General features: G+C 39.1%; 1 protein-coding gene across 2 annotated transcripts in view; it reads left to right on the top strand.

Moving 5' to 3' along the window:
* TTC27 (tetratricopeptide repeat domain 27) overlaps positions 1-18,330 on the top strand; it is a 551,099-nt gene that overhangs the window by 285,828 nt on the left and 246,941 nt on the right. For both annotated transcript variants that reach the window (XM_089690186.1, XM_089690185.1), the window contains exon 10: positions 12,176-12,242. In XM_089690186.1, the coding sequence (XP_089546312.1) occupies positions 12,176-12,242 (67 nt within the window). The remainder of the gene's footprint in view (positions 1-12,175; positions 12,243-18,330) is intronic.

Raw genomic sequence — 18,330 nt, 5'->3', positions numbered from 1 at the left:
CTTCATAAGCTATCAATGACTAGACCACGGAGCAGTGTCTGCACCCCAAGAGCTTTCAAAATCTGTCAGAGGTGGGTAAAACCAGATGTGGGCATCTGAACAAATTTGTGGCCAAGACCAGGCATCTTTGAGCCTTCATAACAGATGCTGTGGTGATTCCTTGGACTCCATTAAAGCTGATTTATGCCTTCCTCCCAGTGAAGATCCTCCTATGGATGCTGTGTAAAATAGAGGAGGAAAGGGTTCCATTGATTCCCATCACACTAAAATGGCCCAGAAGAACGTGGTACACAAATATACTCAGACTTCTGGTAGACAAGCCTTGTCCTTTTACAAACAGACCAGACTTACTGGCTCAAGGTTTCCTATTCCATTCTTCTAAATCGCTGGCTTTAAAGGCATGGCTGCTGAAACCCAAGTCCTAAAGTATAGTGGTATTTTTGACTTTGTTGTTCCCACCTTAATCAGAGCAGAAAAACAAAATTGTCACAATATTTAATATCACACATAAAAGGCTTAATTTTCCTTTTGCAAGGATAGGAAGCTGAGTCCCAGGGATTTCTCTTTCACTTGTATTTTGGCCTTTCTGTAGAAAACACCACCCAAAAAACCTTGTATTCCCCAGCCCTGAATTAGCAGGCTCATAGGTGAAATGTTTCTGGAGTTTAACTAGTTAAACTAGCATGTTGTTTAGTGCTGCTGGTCTTTTAATATGACAGTTTTTCATGTGATCCTATTAACCACTTGAGCTCCAGAGGATTTACCCCCCTTAATGACCAGGCCTCTTTATGCTACTCGGCGCTGCACTAATTCAACTGATAATTGCGCGGTCATGCAATGCTGCACCCAAGCGAAATTTACGTCCTTTTTTTCACACAAATAGAGCTTTCTTTCGGTGTAATTTGATCGATCACCTGTGCGCTTTTTATTTTTCATGCTATAAACAAAAAAAGGCCAAAAATTTTGAAGAAAAACAATATTTTTTATTTTCAGCTATAAAAAATATATAGTAAACTCAAAGTTGGTTATAAATTTAGGCCAAAATGTATTCTGCTACATGTTTTTGGTAAAAAAAAATCCCAATAAGTGTATATTGATTGCTTTGTGTGAAAGTTATAGCGTCTACAAACTATGGTATAAATACTGCAATTTACGCCATTTTTCTGCTATACAGCGCTGCGCTAGTTTAACGGACAATTGCGCGGTCATGCAATATGGTACATAAATTAAATTTACATCCTTTTTTTCCCCACAAATTGATATTTGATCGCCTGTGCGGTTTTTATTTTTTGCGCTATAAAAAAAAAAGGCTGACAATTTTGAGAATAAAAAAACAATATTTTGGACTTTTTGCTATAAAACATGTCCAGTAAAAAAAAAATGCAAAAATCAAATTTAGTCATAAATTTCTGCCAAAATGCATTCTGCGACATGTCTTTGCTAAAAGAAAAAAACCCGATACGTGTAAATTAATTGGTTTACGTGAAAGTTATAGCGTTTACAAATGGCGGGAAAGATACTGGGATTTTTAGTTTTTTTTTTATACTAATAATGGCGGCGATCAGCGAATTATGGCGGCGATCAGGGATTTATGGCAGCGACCAGCGACTTATGGTGGGACTGCGGGACTGCGGCGGACATTCTGACATTGGGGGGTACTGACTTGGGGTCACTGACATCCCCAAAAACACTAATACAGTGATCAGTGCAAAAAAAAAAAAACTGACACTGTGCTAATGGCAATGGGGAGGAAGGGGTTAACTTTAATTTGCAGGGAAGGGTTATAGGAGTGAGGGGAGTGTTTTACTAGGAGGCGGGGGTGTGTACTGGGCGGGACAAGGCTGATCGAGAAAGAGAAACTGTTCTTTCTCGATCAGCTCATCCTCGAGCTGACAGGGAAGTGACAGACAGCACAGCTACTGCAGCAGTGCTCTCTGTCACTGTTTGCCGCCGATCGCCGGGACATAGCCGCTAAGGAGCGGCTGTGACCCGGCGACTGACATCTGTGGCGGTGATCCACGGGACAGATAGGGCAGCGGCGCGCCTCGCGCGTGCCCCCTATTTGTTTACAAAACACACGTTTTAAAACGTGGTTTTGCCTGCGAGTGCCGCCCTGCCGCCGTATATGTACAGTGGCAGGGCGGCAAGTGGTTAAACTGTCATTTGATATCAAATAACTACAAATTTCCTTGGGTATACCTACAGAAGGTGCTCAATTTTCGTCCCTATTGGGATTAGCTTTTTCTGAAACCATGGCTTCCTTCATTATATATGTTTTTATACAATTATTTATGTGATTCTGGATTAGTAGGCAATTGCACAGTGACATTAACATTGATGTGCTGTCTTATTCAGATGTTCTACAACCAGCTTTTCAGTATCTAACATGCTAGAACAATATTTATTTAAATTAAAGTAAAGAGTAATGCATTGTTTGCTTTTTATGTTCTATATTTTAAATCTTCATTGCATCTGAAGAGTATTATACTATGTAATTTAGCCCTGGTTCACCAGTGTGAAACCGGGTAAATCCCCAGACTGCCCCCAAAATGTTCGCCCAATATCCTTACTTAATACGAATCTTAAGATTTATGCTAAAATTCTCGCTAACAGATTACTAACAGTGACTCCCTCTCTTATCCAATCAGATCAAGTAGGATGTGTAAAAGGTAGGCAAGCAGTGGATGGCACTCGTAGGGTATTCAATCTGCTGAGGTTTACTGAACTTCTTGGCATTAGATGGCGAGAAGGCTTTTGATAGAGTACATTGGCAGTATCTCGACTCAACTCTCTCTAATTTCGGTTTGAATGGCTATATCAAATCAGCTATCACGGCGTTATATACTGTGCCCTCCGCTCAAGTTTTTACTTCCAATGCCTTGTCGGATCCCTTTCTCATCACAAACGGGACCTGACAGGGATTTCCCCTTTCCCCTATTATCTTTTCTTTGGTGATGGAGCCCCTAGCAACTGCGGTCAGAGTGAACCCTTTGATCTCGGGTATACAAACAGCAGATATTTCCACAAAATTGGCCTCTTCACGGATGATGTCTGACTTACCTTAACGGACCCACTGACCTCATTGCCAGCAATCTCTTCTACACTTAAAACGTTTAGCAGCGTTTCCTATTACAAACTCAACATTACTAAATCTTGTGCACTCCCTAAAAATATACCAAAAGATCTTTTACAATATCTTAAACATAAATTTAAGTACAGCAGGGTGCAGCGCTAAAATATCCAGATATAATAATATAATATAATAAAATGGTTGGAACCCAAAAATATCAAAATGCAATGAATAAATATAAATAACTTAAAATTTGCATAAGAAATATATCATTTTTGCATGTAAACACCTCAGATAAAACCACCTAAGAGATGAGTAAACATGATATGATATTGGCACATCAATAACTAAAGTGATAAAACAGTGATCTAATGTGTCACTATACAGTGACTGATAATGTGCAAAGTGCCAAATAAAAGTCCAATGTTAAGGTGCATGGGAGATCGTGATGATCTTCAGGATCCAGTAATCTGATCCAAATAGGATGGTGAAAAATCTCAAAGTATAAATATTGCACACTCACCAGATACGCAATCAATCTGCGCATTTAGAGATATCAATCTCAGAGAACTGGAGATCCCTTCAGGGTCTGGTCAGGCCTGGTATCCCTCACTCTCTGACATCTGCTGCCAATATTGGCGGCCCCGCTCTGTGGATGGTGTAAGCTTAGATTGTAAGCTCCTTGAGGGCAGGGACTGATGTAAATGTACAATATATGTAAAGTGCTGCGTAAATTGATGGCGCTATATACGTTCCGGAAATGCAATATTAATGCGCATGTAATAATATCCGGGAAACACTGGTGGTCATCAGGCTCTGGTCAGCGACAGGGGGCTCTACTGGTACACACACAGCACACAGGAAAGGCACTCCAGACCTCACAATCCGGACCCTCACAGCATACAGGGACAGCTTCTATGCATCTCCACCAGGGAAATAGATTGCAAACCGGTACTACTCCACCTTAAATGGCTCATAAACAAGCCACCAAACAAAAGTATTTTTGATAGTGTAGTATTTTAATTATCATTGGCAAAAAATTCCAGGTATGCAGCAAAAAACGTAAGCTTACAGAGCAGTGGTACAGATCAGTAGTAAAGATGGCCACTGGCCTACCATGCGGCCCTGGCGGCGTGACATCAGCTCAGCAAGGCTCCTCCCTGACGCGTTTCGTGCGAAACACGTTGTGTACAGCAAGGGGTTACCAGGGGTAACAAAGGTCTAGCAAACAGCCTATCGTGAAGTGTGTACTTGTGAAAGGTGGGACATCCTCTTACAGGGAGGGAGTTGTCAGCATTATTTCCTCTGGTGGTCCGTCTCCCGTGATCAGCGTTTAAAGGTCCCTAGCCTGTGCACAGCAGAGAGGAGGGGGAAGGTGCAAGCAGCTGGTCTTGCCTAGGGAGCAAAATAGTCTAGCACCAGCTCTGCATACAGTATAGTACATTCAAACAAATCTGCTGCTGCCAAGAGGATGTAAGAGGATGTCCCACCTTTCACAGGTACATACTTCATGATCTCACTATATGAGAGATCCTATGCACTCTCGAATCATGCTATAACAGTATTTGAAATTAAATGGCAACGTTGGAACAATTTATTTAAGCTCTCCGACCTATAAGTGTGAGGGATCCTATGGCAAAAATGATGGAACCTTGTTGAATTCTGTTGGATTTGTTGATTTCTCCTTTTACTTTTCGTTTTTTTTTGTGTGTTTTATTTTTTCCCTTTTCTTTTTATATTACTTTTCTAAGCTTCTATTCTTCTTTTATTATAGTTTTGTTGGACTGTTTCCACAATGGATAAAAATTTTGATCCATATGTTCTGCATGAGACAGCTTGTCAATTGAAAGGTTCACTGATATATTCTGTTGCATGTATTGGATATTCTAATGTAACTGCTGAATGCATTGACAGAATTGTGATGTTTTGTTATTGTCTTGAAAAATTTTATAAAAAAAGAATTCAAAGAATTACAAATGATTTGACATTCATATGTGTATTTAGCTGCTTACCCAGAGTTCTGCTTTAATTGTATAAAAGTGAAGAGACAAAATATGTTAAAGTATATGTAAACCAGTCTCGAAAAAGCACATATAAACTTTAGCATATTAATGTAATTTCAAAAGCTATTTTCAATAAAATAATTATGGTTTAAATAAAATAATGCCTGAGGATCTTACATGCCAGGCATTTTTTCCTATACCCTGCAATTGCTCTGTATCCCAGTTGTGATCCTATGTTGTCAAACATGGCTTTTAATTGAGACTGCAAGTAATCATTTTACACACATTAAGCAGGCATGGTCAATTCCTGTCACCATGAATAAGCAGGAAATGCCTTGAAGCTCTTACTGAATTGTAGAAGCTGATTGGCTATTGTGCACAGCTGCACCAGATTGTGCACTCTCCAGTTTTAGTTAATTTATTGTGAACATGTTACACCCTTATTTAGGGTTCGGGTTTATGTGACATGTTCAGCATCTGCCTGCTCTCCCCCTGATCCCCCCCTCCCTGTGACAGTGGGCTGGGGATCCTCTCCCACTGTCGCAATTCAAAAAGAGTGCAGCTCTGCCCACATGGCAAAGTTCTATCAATTGATGAATGAGTACCATCAGCCTTTGTGGCTGATGGCTTGTATAGTTCTCAAAGAATTACCAGGGCACTGTAAGGTCATTCATTGATGTTCCTGTCATTCAGTAATTGCCTGCCTGTATCGGAGGTACGGGCAGACAGCTGCAAAGACCGTCTGTAGGAGGCTGACACTGCACCCGCTATCTGCTGATCACAGGCTCCTAAAAAAAATAATAATGAACATTTTTGTACCTGCAAGAAAATGTGCATTTATTAGGGATGCACCGAAATTTCGTCCAAAACATATCGAAAATAGCCAAATACAAGTGCCGATACAGCGGGCTGTGTGTACAGCAAATGTGGTGGGGGGGGCAGACAGAAGAGGGGCAGTGTATACAGTGAGCTACTGCTAAATGTCACTGCCGGTTTTTAAATGTAATTATTGACTTTTTTTTCCTTTGCTATAGCTCCAAGAAGGAGCTGTCATTCTCCCCGCCGCTAAAGGAAAGAAAGGGGCGGGGCCACTAGGTAATGTCACTGGGTGACCCCTCCCCTCTGTTTCCTTTAGTGGTGGGGAGAATGACAGCTCCTTCTTGGAGCTATAGTGAAGGAAAAAAAAAGGCTGGTAATCACATTTAAAAACCGGCATTGACATATAGTAACAGCCAGTGAGGGAGCCTGAGTGTATACACTGCTCCCTCACTGTATACACTTCTCCTCTCCTGCCCCCCCCCTCCTTGCACACACTGCTCCCCCCCACAAAGAGGACCTGTCACTCATATACTATCACATAGGGAACTATTGGTCCCCTACGTGATAGCAATAACATCATAAGTTTAAAAACAACACATTAAAGTAAAAAAAAAAATGTGAGCTTTCCCACCTCCGCGTACGTAAACATTTCGGTTTTAGTTTTCGGCCACGTGCATTCTGAATTTTTGGCATCAGTTTCAGCACCAGAATTTTCATTTTGGTGCACCACTAGCATTTATTTATTTATTTTCAAAAAGTAAACTGATACTTTTCAAAAAATTCAATACTCTGATTTTTTTATTTTTTCAAGAGATCATTAAGAAACTAAATTTTTTAAATCGATGTGTACCATCAGTGTACAAAGCTCACAGAGGTTTATATGACTGCCACTAGGAGATAATGGACATAGTGTGTATGTTCTGTCTGCAGATCTGAATGTGAACAATTCCCACAGAGCACAGTGAAGCCTGTATAGGTATCAGGCCTAGTTCACACTGTGTGGGTCGGTTGCAGGTGCAATAATCGCATCTGTTCACGCAGCTGCAACTCATTGCTTTTATGAGACGCAGGGCTGTTATTCACTTTGAATAGCACCCACATGCATCTTAGCCCACAGCGCGATCATGGGTGCGGGAACTGCAGGGAAACTGCATGGTCAAAAAGCTCTCCTGCCCTAAAGCACCCCCCCATGTTGAGGGCATGTGGCCTGGTATGGTTCAGGAGGGGGGAGGGACGCTCACTCATCCCCCACCTTTCCTGACCTGCCAGGCTGCATGCTCGGATAAGGGTCTAGTAGATATATATATTTAGAGGTGGGCGGCGACGCCTTTTTTTTTTTTTTGCTTTATTTTTAGTTACCAGCAGTTTTTTTTTTTTTTGTCTTTTACATTCAGCTATCAGTGGAGATCCCCACTGACAGCTGATACATTAACGCATGTTTTCACTACTAAAATACCACATGACTTAATAAAATAACTAACGTATTTTAGTAGTGAATGCCAACATTTTTTTTTTTAAATGCTGTGCAGTATCTTACCACATACTCGGATTCGGTAAAATACTGCTTTGTGAATTGTCTCCATAAGTAATATAACAGTATTGTATTTAAAGTTCACCTTTTGACAAAAAATAATAAATGCACTTTTTTGCAGGTGAAAAAATGTGCATTTATAATTTTTTGTTGCAGGAGCCTATAAAGCATTGCACCAGCGATCAGTAGATCGCTGATGCCATGCAAGTTACTTGCATACCTGTCAGTATATCTGTGTTCCTGTACATCCCGAACAGGCAAGCGGATACACTGGCAGGAAGAACCAATGAACTACCGCGGCGCTCTGCAACCGGCTGCAGCATTGGTGGAACATGTAACATGTTCCCAAAGATAAACTGATTCTTTAAGGTTTGTAACTAGAAATACCCAGGATGTATAGCAGTGTAGGTTTGATTCTCCAGCTGCCTACATGTATTATGCAAAAAATAATCTGCAAGTATTATCTGAGCTTTTCATTACGCCATGGCGTGCACGTAGTAGCATTCATTGTAAGCACATGCTCTCTGATTACTTTAGTGTTTATGCCTGCTGCATGAGTGAAATATTGTGTATGACAACATGTTTATGCCTGCATGTCTAGCAGTGTACATTTGTTTATGTACATATGTATACAGCTGTTTGTGTATATAGATATTGGAAATTCTTAATGTAAACACTCTATTATAGTTTGACCTCAGATTGCGTCATTGTTGCACATGTTAAAGCCTTATTGAAGTATTATACATACGTATTATACATAAAGTCTTAGGCTCCATTCGCACTAGGTTTTTTCAAATCGTGGCAGAGTCGCTGCGATGTGAAAATGCAGTATAAAAGTGTAAAAATGCAGCGTAAAAGTGTGAAAATGCGCCTTTTCAATGGCACATGAAATTGCAGGGCATTTTTGCCATGATCGCGCTGCTTCTAACGCACCGCAATTGCATAAATGAAATCACAGGATGCGTAATTTTTGCGGGAAAACGTGCTGCAATTTCAGCAAAAACGCCCTGACAAAAACGCGATTGCGCATTTTCACACTTTTACAACGTGTCTTCAAATCGCAGCTGTTTAATTTATGTTAGTGGTATATTTTATCTCGTCACCTAATCGCAGGATCAGAAAGGTTTCAGAAATGAGTACCCAGCATGTGCAATTGTTTAAATGATGCTAAACCAGTCTGAGATTTAAAAAAAAAAAATAAAATAAATTGTAGTAGGGCTTTATTTGTCTGTGTGAATGAGGCCTTACAGACACATACATGGGGTTGATTTACTAAAACTGGAGAGTACAAAATGGTGGAGCTCTGCATAGAAACCAATCAGCTCCCAGTTTGTTTGTTTTTTTTTTTTGTCAAATTGTAATTGAACAAGCTGAAGCTAGAAGCTGATTGGCTATCATGCACAGCTGCACCAGAGTTATTCACTCTCCAGTTTTAATAAATCAACCCCACTGGATCATTTTGAAAAGTTAAACTCTTTCCTATCTTTACACAAAAGATAGAGAGCAAATTATATTGTACTTAACCCTTCCCCGTCCTCAGCATCTCCCTCAGTTTTATACTTGCCTGTTCCCGATGCAGCAAGATATTACTCACTAGATCACATAGCATAAGGGTAAGGCTCCTTAGGACTCATGTCAACTGGTTTTGCTTTCCTGTATTTTGGAAGCAGTTCACTTGACCCAGCTGTCCACCATTGAAGTGAATTTGAGGCCACCGGTCCAAATAGTCCTCCATTGAAGTGAATAGTGTCCATGAGGTTAAGTTGTGTCCACTTTTTCATTATGGCAGATGACTTGGTGGCTACCTATTCACTTGTATAGCAGGGCATATCTTGGACCAGTGACACTGTGGCTTTGGCACTACAGTGCCTTGAAAAAGTATTCGTACCCCTTTAAATTTCCCACATTTTGTCATGTTACAACCAAAAACATAAATGTATTTTATTGGGATTTTATGTGATAGACCAACACAAAGTGGCACATAATTGTGAAGTGGAGGGAAAATGATAAATAGTTTTCAAAATGTTTTACAAATAAATATCTAAAAAGTGTGGCGTACATTTGTATTCAGCCCCCTTTACTCTGATACCCCTAACTAAAATCTTGTGGAACCAATTGTCTTCAGAAGTCACCTAATTAGTAAATAGCATCCACCTGTGTGTAATTTAATCTCAGTATAAATGCAGCTGTTCTGTGAAATCCTCAGAGGTTTGTTAGAGAACATTCGCGAACAAACAGCATCATGAAGACCAAGGTACACACTAGACAGATTAGGGATAAAGTTGTGGATACGGTTAAAGCAGGGTTAGGTTATAAAAAAAAAAAATCCCAAGCTTTGAACATCTCACCGAGCACTGTTTAATCCATCATCTGAAAATGGAAAGAGTATTGCACAACTGCAAACCTTTCAAGACATGTCCGTCCACTTAAACTGACAGGCTGGCAAGGAGAGCATTAATCAGAAAAACAGCCAAGAGGCCCATGGTAAATCTGGAGGAGCTGCAGAGATCCACAGCTCAGGTGGGAGAATATGTCCACAGGAGAACTATCAGTCATGCACTATACAAATCTGACCTTTATGGCAAAGTGGCAAGAAGAAAGCCATTGTAGAAAGAAAGCCATAAGAAGTCTTGTTTGCAGTTTGCAAGAAGCCATGTGGGGGACCCAGCAAATATATGGAAGGAAGGTGCTCTGGTCAGATGGGACCAAAATTTAACTTTATGCCCTAAAAGCAAAACACTATGTGTGGGGGGAAAACTAACACTGCACATCACCCTGAACACACCATCCCCACTGTGAAACATGGTGGTGGCAGCAGCATCATGTTGTGGGGATGCTTTTCTTCAGCAGCGACAGGGAAGCTGGTCAGAGTTGATGGGAAGATGGATGAAGCCAAATACAGGGCAATCTTAGAAGAAAACCTGTTAGAGTCTGCAAAAGGCTTGAGACTGGGGCGGAGGTTCACCTTCCAGCAGGACAACGATCCTAAACATACTGCCAGAGCTGCAATGGAATGGTTTAGATCAAAGCATATTCATGTTAGAATGGATCAGTCAAAGTCTAGACCTAAATGCAATTGAGAATCTGTGGCAAGACTTGAAAATTGCTGTTCACAGACGTTCTCCATCCAGTCCGACAGAGCTGGAGTTATGGGGCACTGATGTTTTTAGACTGCTTTCATGCCAACAGTTTAGTGTTGCTGTTGATCAGATATTCTTAAGCCAGCTCTTCTTTAAAACACATGGAACCAGAGCTCCATGGTACTTTTTTCATTTTGGATAGAGTAGGGGAGGATTATAACCCGTCAGTTTTTTTTTTTTGCCCTCTTTGCCTAATAGGGGAGATTTATTTTCACTTCCTTTTCCGTAGCCAAAACTGGAAGTGAGGGAAAATTGCTCCAAAGTGAGGGTATCTCCGGGTTTTACCAGGACCACTAGAACTAGTGTCCCCATTTGAAGATTTCCCATCTATTAATGTTCAGTGTCAACCCAAAATTTGGGATATACTTTCAATGATAATAGTAAACAGGACAAATAGATTGTGTGAATCTTCTGAACAGGGTCACAGAAAGCAATACAAACTGACACCTACACTTTACACAGCTAAAGCTACTCTTAAATTATGGCTAACCAATTTCTCACTGTACTAGGGCCTACAACACTGTCTCTTACATTTGTATTTATTATTAAACTGTTAGTTTAGGTGTGCTTTAACCTGCTGTGGTCAACAGATACAAGAGGTTTTCCACATTTATTAAAAATGGGGAAAGCACTTTGGATGAACACACATGTCAAGAATGGGGATCGCTCCTTGTGACTCTCGAAAAATTATGTATTTTATGGCAGCATGGAAATGGTTTTGAGACTGCCTAAGAATTTAAAATTCTTAGCTTTATTTTTGGTGCAGCAAAACTGCCACTTTGAAAATGGAATCTGCTTCCAGTTAGTCAGTAAAAAAAAGCTGAACAGTTCATTTATGTATATGGATTACTGGCTCTAAAAAAATGGAATACAGCTCCAAGTACTGCAGCAGCTGCGAAGGTCCTTGATTGCACTCTTAAAACAGTTTGGGTAACTGTAGGGGTGTTTCTTCTTTGTTTATGAGATTAGAAATCCCCCTTTAAAAAAATAAAGTTTGCCATCTACTTAATGGCATGGTTGCAAGTCTTTGGATTGGTAACACCTTAAAACAAATGCACCAATCAAATCTAACAATACACCATATATTGCAATAGGATTTAAATAATCCTTGAGTCATGTAGGCCTGGATCTGAAAATGGTCACCTCGTAAGAAATAATGCAAATGCTATCACCAGGATTAGTATAACCATAAATTCTTATATAATCATAAAGCAGTTACCAGTTATGTGTCATACCATATTTATATTGACAATATTATGAATTCTGAAAGCTAGATCCATGTATTCATATTATATGTTAATGGTTAGAAATTGTGGGTTCCCAGTGTGATTTGGCCTTATATTTTAGAATCACAGTGTTTTCAGTTTTGTTAAAGCTGATATATATTGACTAGACATTCAAATGGGTATTAATTCAGGTGCAAATGGTTAGACAGCCTTCCTTAGTATCAGCTTTATGTTATCGTGCCAGAAAATGTTAGTATGTGGTAAAAATCATAACAGCATGATGTAAATATTAAATAAAGCCACATACTTTGGTCTTTTCTATATATTTTGATTAAATTACTTAAAGCATATTTAACCAGCTGCTCTTATTATGATTCATTTTCCAGTATTGATTTCCAGAAGAATAACCCAGTGCACAAGCTAACAGAAGAGAAATTGCTGGCTTTTACATCAGTAAGTACTTCTCTTATTTACTTATTGGGGCTTTTTTGGGGGGACTGGTAGCACAAACTTTTTAATCTAGGTACTGTATATCTTCATATAACAAAATAAAATGACATAAGAGGAACAACAGTTTTGGCTATCACCGCCCTTCCTCAAGTTCACATTTGAAATCTCTTCTGCTGTACTGTGAAAGTAGGAAAGATCATATGTTACAAATGCAAGCATCCATTTTGCACAAATTTAAACAGTGCAATACAATATTTGAATAACTCCAAAGAGACCCTGTCTCCAGCGTAAAATAAACAGGTAAAAACAAAGAAAAAGTAAGTATTTATCCAGGTCAGCCTCTGCGATGTACCAGTACATCGTGGGGGTTTAAGTGGTTATACCGGGATGATGCCTGCAGCTACAGGCATCATCCCAGTATTTTTGTTTTGCTGTAGATGAATTGGAACACCTCTCCCTTTTATTGTTGTCTGTGTACATGTTATGGAGATTCACTCTTTCTATTTGTCCTGTTTACCATGAATGTAAAAGAAAATCCCAAATTTTAGGTTGACATCACAACACTAACAGAGGGGAAATCTTCCAATGTTTACACTAGTTCTGGTGACTCACTGGGATTCTTACTTTGGAGGGATTTTCTCTCGCTTCCTGATTTGGCTATGGGACAGGGAGTGAAGGGAAATCTCCCCAATGGGACACATATAGCAAGGAAAAAAATGATGATTATAACTCCCCCTTACTTTATCCAAAATTAAAAAAAAAAAAAAGTCTGGCTTTAGTTACACTTTAAATTTCAGTTTGGACTTTTTATTGACTTCAAGGTAATATGAATATAGCAGTCAGAGTTTCAAGTGTGCCTTCATTTTTTTAATATTTATTGTCAATGGGCTGATGTTGTTTTTTTAAATTAATCAGATACTATTTCATGCCATAGTATGGTTTAATTGTGTTATGTTTTTTTCCATCAGCGCTCATGTGAAAAACATTTCTGTTATGGCAGCATATTTTTTTTTGCTTCTCTTTTCTTTCTGTTAACCTAGTTTTTCTAAGGCCAAATGGCTCAGCTGTTTTATGTTGGTTCCTTCACAGCCAATTCCATAGTATAGCTTGCTCTTTGCAGTGATGTGAATTGATTTTTACTGATTTCATCTTTTCTGAACCATATCAGGAAACTGAATGAATCATTATAAAAATAACCAGTGTTTTTACAGAGACTCCCAGCCTTTCAATTCCACAGTACAGTTTGTATCATTACACCTAACTACGTAGTTTTCCAGCAGGTCAGCCAAACCTCTCCAAGAATCACAGCCATTTTAATTTCCCTTTATTGTTAGTGATGTGTACTTTTTCCCCAGTACAGGTGCTTTGTTTCAGTTTTTACTTAGTGCGTGTTTTCCTGTGTTGGGCAACAAATTAATGCTGATTATTTCATGTTCTTGTTTCATACTAAAATTATTCATGTGTGTTCCAACTGTAGTAAGTAAAAAAATATATGGAATATAGTGCAACATTTCCTGAGAACATTGAGCTAGTTGTTTCATACAACAAATTTGCACAATACACAGGCTAAAGATACCCAGATATCTTATTCCACATATAGTGCTGACTCATTTTATAGGGACACTATAATCCAAATAATCAACATATGCTGTATATATCTATTAATAATAGGTAATGCCCTAAACATATTGTCGCAAACTTTGAAAGAGCCTCCATTAGATCAGTCTTTACCGCAGACTCGCACAGACCTCGCACATGGACCACAGGAGAGACTGATACTTTGGTTTCCACCTGCATTTTTACTAGCTGGCCGAGTCTCCAGGTGCTGTGGCCAGCCCCCCCTCTTGTTCCACTGATTTACAGTCTATCTCCCTGTCCTCCTAGCCGGTTTTCAGTCTCTTTGCTCTCATATTCTCCTTCCTCGTACTGCTCGGAGGATGAAGAGGATGACATCTTGGCAAAAAGTAAGGATTTTTTCCCCTGCAGGAGCAAAGTGAATCATGCTTTGCTGGGTTGTTTTGCCTTCCTCTGGATCAACTGTGGGTATAGGATTATAACTTTTTTTTTTAATGGTTGAACTGGATGAACTTTTGTCTTTTTTTAGTCAGACTATGTAACTATATTGAACAATGTTTGTATTTATGAGATATATAGAAACATTTCTTACATTTGTTCTCCTGAAGGACAATTCCATGTCAAATGATTTTCTAAAAGTATACCTGGCATTTCTATCTAAGGCTTTTAAATAATTCAGATATGTAAAAAAAAAAAGAAATCTGTTCAGCCATTTTCACGATTTCCCTTGCCTCCTCTTTTGCTTGAAGAAAGGGAGGAATCAACAATGCAAATTGTAGTGTTGTTTACATGTGTGATGACTGTGATTGGTCGTCACAGTGATCACATGGTACCGAGCTGCTTGGATTGGCTCTGTACACTGTCTGTGAAATGAACTATGGTTAAACAGCTTGGTTCACAGCCATTAACTACCACAACAGCCATCCAGGTGATTATTCAACAACAGTTTCAAATGTGCCTTTAAAAATCATTTTTACAAATTTTCCAGCTAATTGTGAAAGTCAGAGTTTAACCATTTGCCGCCCGCCCTATGGCCGAATGGCGGCCGGCAAATGTCAGCAGCGTTCCGGGTGGACGCCATATGGTGTCCTCCAGCACATGCGCAGATTGCGATCCTGCAGAGCCACGCAGCGGTGTGATCTGTCACCGGCCGTGTACCTCGGACACGGCCGATGACAGATCTGAGTATCGGCCCTTGTTGCCGGTGCCATTTGACCTGCTGTGACCAATCACAGTAGGTCACATGACAGTTGTACACAATGGATGGCTTCATTCATGCCATCCATTGTATACTAGTGTCTAGCTGTGAATGGTCACAGCTAATCACATGCACATGTCATGTGATTAGCTGTGGCCAAATCACAGCTAAGCACAAGAAAAAAACAAAACAAAAAAAACCCTGAATGAATCGATGTCATTCAGGTAAATGCTTGCTTATAGCAAAGTAATTTGCTATAAGCAAATTGTGTAAAAAAAAAAATACTGATCACTTCCCCAAAGTAGTACAATGTTACTGTGGTAACATTGTACTACTTTGGTCATAGTGAAATCTGAAAAAAAAAATCTTAAAAATTTAATAAAAAATAATAAAAATATATATATATTTTTTATTTTCATACTGTCACCAGTCAGTGTCCCTGATCACCGCCATGCCAGTTATATGATGACGCTGTACTGCACTGGTGACAGTATGTAAAAAAAAAAGTGAAACTAATTTTTTTAATTTTTTCATTTTCCGAAAAATTATGACAAAAAAAATACAACTTCAAAAAACTTGCCATGCCCCTTATGAAGTACGTCGGACTGTCTACTTTGCAAAAAGGGGTCATTTGGGGGATATCTGTACTGTTCTGACATTCTTGGACCTCAAGAAATTAGATTGGCTGTCAGTACTTCAGGATTGATCAATATTCAGATCTATACCATAGTTTGTGAACTCTATAACTTTCCTAGAAACTAAATAATACATCCTAATTTGGGTTATTTTCACCAAAGACATGTAGCAGAATACATCTCGGCCTAAATTTATGAAGAACAATTATTTATTTGCAAACTTTTATAACAGAAACAAAGAAAAACTTGTTTTTTTTCAAAATTGGCAGTCTTTTTGTTAATTTAGCAAAAAATAAAAACCCCAGCGGTGATTAAATACCACCAAAAGAAAGCTCTAGTTGTGTGAAGAAAATGATAAAATTTTAGTTTGGGTACAATGTTGTATGACCGTGCAATTGTCATTCAAATTGTGAGAGCGCTGAAACCTGAAAACTGGCCTGAACAGGAAAGGTGTAAAATTGCCCGGTATTGAATTGGTTAAATAATGTACGGCTGCATGCACACAGGCTTATTAAAATAATCCCATTTATGGTGGATCTTTCTGCTTGGCAGAAAGATTCAGCGTAAAAAATGCTCGGTCAAACGCGTATTTACACACATTCATGTATGTATATGTGCACGTAAATGCATTCTAATGGCTAGAATATTTATTTGTTCAAGCCACTAGACTGAAATTACGTGCATATGCACACATATGTATAAAACATGCCAGTACGCTTCACTCTAAAAGCAGGTTAGGGGCATTTTTATGCCTCTAAACAGTGCTCTAAAATCTAAACGAGAGCTATAAAAAAAGAAAAAAAGAAAAATACTTCTAAAAGCTGCATTTGTTTCTGCCCATGTGCTTGAGGCCTAATTAATATTTCTTGATTGTACAGTACAAGCCACAAGCATATTCTTAGATGACTGGGTTATATGCTGTTGCCTTCAAGGGACTGGACACAGAACTTTAAGGACTCCCGTATAACCAGTCTACTGACCTCTCTTTTCCCTCTAGTGATTTTTTAATGTTTTCTGTTCCAACTTGCCAACATACCAGCCCTTGTGGCTATTTATGCAGCTTCCAGATCAATACCCTATGCACTCCACTGGGACCGTACCAATGATGGAAAATGTGGGACCAGCCTGTAAAATTGCTTCGGGCACTGGGTCCTGCCATAGGTGCTCCTCCTTGGCACAGCATTTTTTTTTTTTAAAGTGAAATTATTTTTAAACTAAGAGGAAGGGAAGTCTTGGGGAACCTTTGAGGCACGTCAGTTGTTCTGACTTTTTGTCTAGCAACTCTCACTGTCTTCCCTCATGACATGGCTTTTTTTCTTATTCCTGCCTGTGCTGGCTCTCAGCTAAGCCTACACTGCCTCTTTCTCTTTACCTCGTACAGTGGATATAAAAAGTCTACACACCCCTGTTAAAATGTCAGATTTCTGTGATGTAAACAAATGAGACAAAGATAAATCATTTGTGAACTTTTCTACCTTTAATGTGACCTATAAACTGTACCTGACATTTTAACGGGTGTGTAGACTTTTTATATCCACGGTATCTGATTCCTGTAATATACATCATTTCAAGAGGATTTAAGTGCTGCTGTGATCACTGTATTTTGCAGCTTGTTGTTTTAATTCCCCAGGAGGGCACATTACTACCATGGGATACCATTTTAACTTATTCAGGGCAGTTTTATCCCTCCCCTTCCCATACTACTGTGAGTACCCTTAGAAGCGTATTCTCTTCAAAAATTCGAGGCCAATACCAATAACAGAATGGATGTTAGGGGAAAAGGTTTTGCCAATGAGTCCATGATCCCTTCTCCCGCTAATGACCCTTCTTTGGACAGCTGAAACATTTAACTTCCTTCTGCCCTTCCTTCCTTTTCAAAACAGACACTTTCCATTTCTCCTGTTTGAGGAAAACAAAGGTTTGTATGCAAAAAAATTTTTTTTTTCCTTGCCACGTTTCATAAAAGTTGGGATGGAAGTTTATTTGAAGCTGTATAGGGGCCACAATTTGATATGGGAAGAATAATTAGTGGATTTAACGATTTTTTTGACTGCCTCATTTGATTAATGGGTCCATGTTATAAGGTAAGCTTATTACGGTAGGTGGAGTCTTTGGGGAGAGGATTACTGAGTTTGACCATTCCATCTTCTGTCCTGGACTGTCTGTGCTCAAAAACACTGATTATATCACATTTATTTGTGAACACTATGGATGTTATTTCACTCTTTCATTAAACCACTTTACAATATATTTTGTGACCTTCATTTATTTGTCATAAAATTGATGGTTTTGCTAGATGTATTCAGTCATTATTTTTTTGACACCGTTAACACTTTCTGAAAATATATGAGGGGTCTTCAAATAGTTTCTGCACTAAATAGAGTTAAAAAAATGTAAACATTTTGAAGAACCTATATATAAACATATTTCTTTTTTCTCTGAGAATAGGTGCAGAAACTGAACCAAAACCCCATTTGCACCTGCATCTCCCTTGTCCCAATCCTGTGCTCAGTAGGAGCTGCTCAGGAGATCAGATCTGTGAAAGCTGTTGTGAGATAAGTTGTCACTTGTAAAGACAGAAGCCTGACTTCCGTGTTTACAAGTGATAGTGGTGAGCAGCGAGGCAGAAGTGGTGAAACTGAGTTCCACCAAGCTCCAACTGAAAGAAAAGCCCTGTGTATGT

This window comes from Staurois parvus, unplaced genomic scaffold (genome assembly GCF_062004578.1).
Source record: "Staurois parvus isolate SC_StPar_1 unplaced genomic scaffold, SC_StPar_1.0 ptg000520l, whole genome shotgun sequence".
In the NCBI taxonomy this organism is placed as follows: domain Eukaryota; kingdom Metazoa; phylum Chordata; class Amphibia; order Anura; family Ranidae; genus Staurois; species Staurois parvus.
The sequence above is the reverse complement of the archived record's forward strand: the minus strand, read 5'-3'. Positions and strand labels throughout refer to the sequence as shown.